At 59.5% G+C, this 7050-nt stretch overlaps 1 protein-coding gene across 1 annotated transcript; it reads left to right on the top strand.

Moving 5' to 3' along the window:
• Positions 1–477: 477 nt before the first annotated feature.
• On the top strand, positions 478–7038 carry LOC122364388 (pecanex-like protein 4). Its single transcript, XM_043334698.1, has 12 exons — positions 478–1028; positions 1342–1483; positions 1751–1777; positions 1935–2091; positions 2576–2607; positions 2809–2914; positions 3241–3365; positions 3640–3862; positions 4136–4372; positions 4662–4765; positions 5045–6304; positions 6958–7038. The coding sequence occupies exons 1-12, from the start codon at positions 739–741 to the stop codon at positions 7036–7038; spliced, it is 2784 nt and encodes a 927-aa protein (XP_043190633.1). The 5' UTR covers positions 478–738.
• Positions 7039–7050: the final 12 nt, after the last annotated feature.

The following is a 7050-nucleotide window of genomic DNA, read 5'->3' as shown; positions in this document are numbered from 1 at the left end:
GGCTGACTTGTAAGCTAATCAAGATGAATCCATGCCATGGGAATTGGTATTGTCATAAGGTTGTACTTGCTTCTATGGACCAGTTGAATCTGACCTAAATGGGTCCATTCCATACTACTCAAGCTGTGTAAGTTGAATGCATGACTTATTTGAAGTAAATGATGTGTGCACCCAAAGAGGCCAGCCCAGACTCCAGAGACAAGTTTTCTGTCATGTTCGCCATCTGGGTTAACTCTGATGGCCATCTGAAGTCACTGAAGTGAAAATGAAGCATCAGCCAAGACCACAAGTTCTTCGTCTGTTTGGGAGTCCCTGGATGCCCCACACTGCCACCTGATCCTCACGATGGACGCTCCAAACCTGAACGTCATCAACGACTACAAGCGGGAGTACCTGTGGCGTCGTCTGGCGCAGACGGCGGCCGGCGGCGCGCGGCTGCGGCTGCCGTTCGCCGCGCCGCTCTACGTGCCGCTGCTGCAGCTGCTGCTGCTGCTGGCGCCGGCGCTGCTCGGCGTGCCGCTCACGCTGCTGCTGCGCGCCCGGCTGGCCGCCCCGCTGGTCGGTGCGGGCGCCGCGCTACTCTCCCTTACCCTGCAGATTGTGGGGGTGCTGACGGAGCGCCGCTCGGCCGCGCAGAGGGACGTCAAGACAAACATCCTCGCGCAGGATGATGAGGTGGTGTTTGAGGGGGTCTGCCACCCCTCCACCTGGGCGTTCATCATACCGGCCAAACGGCGGATGGTGAGCCTGGCGCTCCACCCTCTGGCGGCGGGTCTGGCCGCTGCAGCCGCCGCCGTCGCCCTCTCCCCAGACACCCTCCCGGCGGTGTCCCGCCACGGCGCCGCTCTGGTGGTCCTGTTCCCGGTGCTCGGCTGGCTCAGCGTCTGCACGGGCCTGTACTCGGTGACGGTGGCGCGGCCCCCCGAACCGGCCGCGCTGCGAGCACTGGATGACTGGGAGGTGGCCGCTCTGAACCGGCCACTCCACCTGCTGCTGCTGTCGGCGCCGCTGCTGTTCATCCAACACGGGTGAGTGGGCAGGGTGACGGACGAGGGATGACGTGGCTCAGTTGTGTGATGGTGTATCATTGCTCGCTAGTGAAACATGTTTGAACTTTGAAGTCTGGGTTTTTGTCGCCAGCAAGGTGCCTCGTTCGGATGCATTTGCTTAAATGTTTAGCAAATAGCAGGTCACTCATTTTCGTCACCCTGGTGTTTAGGCCATTCCCTATGTCTGTTAGCCATGCATGCATTCAAGATAATTCACTGTTTGTTGTACTTGGGTTCCCGACCTGTGACCTAGTCTCCTGTGCTGACCTCTGACCTCTCCCTTCTCCTGCAGGTGGCCCTCTCCGACCCCCGACTGGCTGATCACCTGTGACGTGGTGGCTCGCCTGACGATGTGCGCGCTGCCGCTGCTCTGGCTGTTCGGGGTCATCCCGCCGATGGATGTGGCCTTCGGGTGGCTCTCAGAACAGACGCTGGTGAGTTTTGAGTGGACGTAAAGTTCTACCTGACTCAAAAAAGATTTTAAACGGGCTTGTGGATAAGTAGGCTGCTGATAACACGCTATGCCAGAACAACCTTTCATTTTTTTCGGGGATGTGCTGGTGAGTTGCAGTTTCTACAGGGCTGCTCTCTTGACTCTTGACCGTCATTTGCACTTTGTCTTTTAACCGTCCTGTCTCGGATTCTGCTGTGTTATCGTATCTCAAATTCTGTCATCTCTGACCCCATCCCCCGTCCCTCAGATTCTGCTGTGCGGCGGCTCTCCCTGTGTGACGTCGTCCCGGTTGGCGCTGCAGCTCCTGTATCTAACCCCATGCCCTCTCATCTCCCTCAGATTCTGCTGTGCGGCGGCTCTCCCTGTGTGACGTCGTCCCGGCTGGCGGTGCAGCTCCTGTATCTAACCCCATGCCCTTCCATCTCCCTCAGATTCTGCTGTGCGGCGGCTCTCCCTGTGTGACGCCGTCCCGGTTGGCGGTGCAGCTGCTGCTGGCTGCCGCCCTGGCCGTCCCTCTCTGCTGCATCCCCTCGGCCGACCGGCTGCTACCCGCCGCAGTGGGAGGCTGCCTGCTCAGCGCAGACGTCGGTTAGTGCTTTGTTTATCACAAGAAGTCTGCGGCTGTCGTAGTCAATCGGAGAATCTCCGTCATAGCTCTACGAGGCAGTCACTCGCAGAGGGGACTCACGGTTACACCTTAGCGTCATAGTTGTCTGCACGAATTCGAAGTGGAGTTCAAGGGTCCACCTGAGTGCGTTTGCGTCTTGCGATGCGTTATGTAATGTTTATGTATGGCGTCATCTTGAGAGTGCATTCTTGATCAATATTGGAGCCATATTATGACGTTGAGGAGACGCATTAGTCAACCTTTTTATATTGGTCGATTAATGCTAGGTGGTTTTTAGTTCCTTAGCGAGACATCAGTAGCATGTGGTAATCTGACGAGTGACGCTAAGCGGCAGCTAACACAGCAGCTCAATGTTTCAACAAGGACTGCAACAGGCGTTGATACGATTCCCTTCCATCCCGGGCTGTCACTCTGACCCCTCTCTACCCCCGTGTCTGCCCACAGTCGGTCTCCTGCAGTGGCTGTGGTGCGCTGCGGTCAGCCTCTGCCGCCGGCGCCCACCCTCTCTCCCCGGCGGCTGGTGGCGCTCCCTGCTCTACCCCGCGGTCTGCTGCGCTGCGACCGGCGCGGTGACCGCCGCGGGTAGCCTCCGCCGGCCGCCGCCAGGGGCGCTGCCGTCGCTGGGCGCCGCGCTGCTGGCGCTGGCCGCCGGCCGAGCGGTGTTCGTGGAACTGCAGCGGGTGTACTGCGCCGGTCTGCTGAGGAACTGTCTGTACCGTCCGGCCGCCGGTCGGGGGGTCACAGGCTGGGTGCGCGCCGCCGGACTGCGGCTGCACACACTCGGTGAGACGGGAACCGTGGCGAGCTCGGTCGGTGGAACTCGGTATGTGACGGTGACCAACCTAAAGGGCGCGAAATGAATATAGCAATCAACGCGCACTAAACCCCGATTAAACAAAGAAGGACGGGCATTCGGGATGAATCCATGGTTATGAGAGACGTTATCACACTGCCCATAATGGTCAAGTTTAATATTTTGTCATCGATAGTTACATACGTTTTATATCTGCATTACCTCAACTTTCTAGCATCTAGTTCTGGTATCGACCCAATATCCATCTTGCGACGTAACACACTGTGACTGACCTCTCTTCTCTCATTCACCACAGGTGCGCCTCTGCTGCTAACTCTGTTCATCGCCTGGGAGATCGAGGCGGCGGCGGCGGACCGCCCGCCCCGCGGCTCACCGGAGGACCTGCTGTCAGCCGTGTGCCTGGCGCGCTGCTACCGATGGGTAGGTGGAGATTTCGAGTGTTCTGAGTATGGCGGGAACCTCTGGAAGGTGTGGCAGGCGTGTGATTGTGATGTAGAACGGTCTCAACTAGAGCTGAAGGAAAGGAGGTCGTTGGTCGATCGTTCGTGATGTTTTATTGTTTTATGTCATAATGCGCGGTTGCAAGTCACTTGTGCTAGCTGCACTTCTTTTGCTGCCTCGACTAACTATCGGTCCTGCCGTAGATCGTCCTGGGGTCTGCTGTTTTTGTTCACTCCCCCTCCCCCTGACACAGGTGTGGCAGAACACGGAGGCCGCCCTGCCGGAGACCGCTCTGGTGTTCCTGGTGCGTCTGCTGTGGCCCACTGCTGCCGCCTGGCGGCCGGAGTTCGTACTAACGGCCGCCAGCGCTCTGAGGGACCGACTGACTCAGCTGCGGGGGAAGCTCTACATGGCGGCCGTGCTGCTCTCGTCGTGGCTGAGCGTGAAGGAGAGGAGACGCGCTCACGTGCTGTTCGGTGAGTTGATGGGGGGGGGGGGGGGTCGGTTTGAGACTTGAGAGGGTGTGTAGGTGCTAAATGCTGACTGCTGCTGAGCGGGACCGTCCTTATGGGATGTAACTGGGTGGGGAGTTGATCGTGGACTATCGACAGACAGAACTCCTTGCTAACTTAAGCTGCTACATGATTTCCCAAAACGTATTGCCTTGCATCCACTACGTTGTTTTGTATCTCGTCGCGAACGATCTCGTCATCCATGCTCAGTATTTCTTTGTGTTCTCTCTGTTCCAGCGCTGAACACGGCTCTGCTACCCATCACTGCCGGCCTGCTGGCGCTCTCCTGTCTGTTCTCTGCCCCCCTCCTCCCCGTCTGCACGCTACCCCTGTTCGTGGCCACCTTCCCCCGTCGGCCGGCGGGCCGGGTGCCGGCGGCGCCCCAGACCGCCGGTCCAGACGCCGTGTATTACCAGCAGATGTCGGCTCCGACCGCAGACGTGCTGGGGAGGGCCGTCTGGGACGGATGTGCCGGTGAGAAGGAAGGATGGGACTGATTTGTGCACGGATTTCTTAGTAAATCGCATGGGAAATGTATCTCTATACGGACTAGCCAAGAGCCGTGCCTTCTTTTGGCGAACGCGGATATTTAATAGTTCCTTTGGCTTTATCTATGATTATTTGTTGAAACGATCGTTGAGGGAAGATTGCCATGATTGTCGAGTGTCTGTTATGCTACGATTATAGCCTGCCACTCTGCTGCGCCGCTGAAGAATGTAGATGTTTCGACAGACATTAATGATCGATGCGTTGCGGCTTTCAGGGTTTATCCAGCCCGGGGACTATCTGCTGCTCCGGTTTGAAGACAGGCTCATGTGGATCTATGTCGCCGAAATGGGAAACGCATACATCTACTTCTGCATCAAGGTATGTGATGAATTCGTCCCTCGCTGGCAAAAAGCAATCAATTCAAGAGCTTAAAAGATCGATAAGCCTCCGAGCTTGTTTATTTAACAGCGATAAACGACTTAAATTAATCCGATGGATTACTGCCCCGTACGCATGACATTGCCTGGTACGAACTACATGTAATAGCTTGTAGCTTATGTTCTAATATGCGTTTTCTTCTGCTGTCTGTGATCTGGACCTCCATCTGGCTCGATCCATCGCTAGCTCTCTCAGTAACCCGTCCCCTCCCGTCGTCAGGGTCTGGAGCTCCAGGAGACGTCCTGTCACGCCGCCGAGGCTACGCGCGTGGACGCCATCTTCGACTGCGCCTTCGACGAGGAGCGTTCAGCCGAGTCGGCCAGTCCTCTGGCACCGTTCTGGTTCCATGCGCTCACACCTCTCACCCAGCTGCACGTGCCGGGGTACTCGGACGCTCGCAGTCAGCTGACGGGAGTGATCGACAACTCTGCCACTCTGGCCGCGGTGGAGGAGCTGTTCCCCAAGGTGCTGGCCTGGACGCTGGTGCAGCACCTCCTCACCACTGACGCGGTAGCGGAGGAGCAGAAGCTGCTCGCCAAGGCGGTGCAGAGTAGTGACACGGCCGGTGGGAAGAACACGGCCCGCGCGGACAGCATGGAGCGCTATAAGACGGCGCTCAGCTCCCCGGCGCCGCCGGCTCTGCTCGGAGAGGTGGCGGAGTGGTCGGACGGCTCGCAGGGCTCTCTGCTGCTGTTCGAGCCGCAGAAGCCGGCCGGGGTGGCGCTGGGAGCGGCGCCCTGGCTCAGACAGGTGCTGGACGCGGATGACGGCTCGCCGGGGTCGGAGGGAGAGGGTACCGCGCCGCCGCCGCCTCCTCTCGTGTCGAGTACGACCATCATGGTCGGCCCGCCGGCCGGGTCTCCGTCTGGGACGGGCGCGCCGGCCTCCCCCCGCCGCTCCACGCAGCTGCCGCCGATACCGACCTCCTCGCGCCCGTCCCCGCCGCGACGTGCCCCCTCCGGCGCCGGGTCGGTGACCACCACCCCCAGCCGGCGCCCCAGCCGTCTACGCAGCGGCTCTCGGGTCGCCCCGGCGCCCGGCTCCGAGAGGGACACTCCGCCCGGCTCGACCCATGGCTCTGTGACCGCCTCTGTCGGCCGCGTCAGCTCGTCTCGGCGACCCTCCCGCGCCGCCTGGCAGCCCCTGATACCCTCCGCGCCGTCCGTGCCGCCCCCACCGACCGCCGCGGCGCGCCGCCTGACTCCCCCGGCAGTGTGGACCCTGGCGGCGCCTCCGCTCAACACCGAACTGTCCTCTCCATTCCCTCGGCAGTTCTGGGTACAGACTGTCACCTCACTACTCGAGAAGGAGGCACAGAAGGCGGCCAAGGGGCAGTCGCTGACAGAGACGGTGGTGGGCGCGGCGGCGACCGACCCGGTGGAGAGTCTGGGAGGGGACGCGGCCGTGGAGAGAGTGATGGAGAATCACAGAGTGGTGTGTCAGCTGGTGGACTCGGCGTACCACGGCACCGCCAGGCAGGTCAGTGGGGTCGGAGGGTGTGCGGGATCGTATCGCATTTATTTGCCTTTCATTTTTGGGATTAGTCATAATTGGTGTTTAGGGAGTGATAACGCAAGTAATTATTTGACAGCCAGGCACCACCGCGGTGTCTGACATTGTAATTCTTTCAACTCATAAAGCTGTACGCAATCGCACTGTTTTAAATTAATTGTATTTTGGCATTTATGATCAACATTTCCTGCTTTGCTGGGCGGTTGAGTGTCTAACCTGTCTAAGCTGTCACAGACCTTTCAGACAGCTGACATGTCACACTGTCACAGTCCACTGTAAATGTCATGCACCAGCTGTCAGCTAACTTTCCAGTTTCGTCCGTTACACTCGACCTTGATATGCCTCTCTGACCTGGTATGACCACCACAGCTCACCCTCTCCCACTTTCCCCAGCTCCAGTTGGGCTCCTCTCCGGCCCGTGTGCTGGCCCTGTACAAAGAGGGCGGTGCTCCGGACACCCCTGAGATATCCTAACCCGGTGTGTAACTCCCCCCCCCCCCCAGCTCCAGGTGGGCTCCTCCCCGGCCCGCGTGCTGGCCCTGTATAGAGAGGGCGGGGGGGGGGGGGACGCTCCAGACACACCCCTTTGATACCCTCACCCGTTGTAACTCCCTCCCCAGCTCCAGGTGGGCTCGTCCCCGGCCCGCGTGCTGTCCCTGTATAGAGAGGGCGGCGCCCCGGACACCCCTGTGATACCCTAACCCGGTGCAACT

The sequence above is a fragment of the Amphibalanus amphitrite genome, unplaced genomic scaffold (assembly GCF_019059575.1).
Source record: "Amphibalanus amphitrite isolate SeventyFive unplaced genomic scaffold, NRLGWU_Aamphi_draft 000674F_arrow, whole genome shotgun sequence".
NCBI classification, from domain to species: Eukaryota; Metazoa; Arthropoda; class Thecostraca; order Balanomorpha; family Balanidae; genus Amphibalanus; species Amphibalanus amphitrite.
The sequence above is the reverse complement of the archived record's forward strand: the minus strand, read 5'-3'. Positions and strand labels throughout refer to the sequence as shown.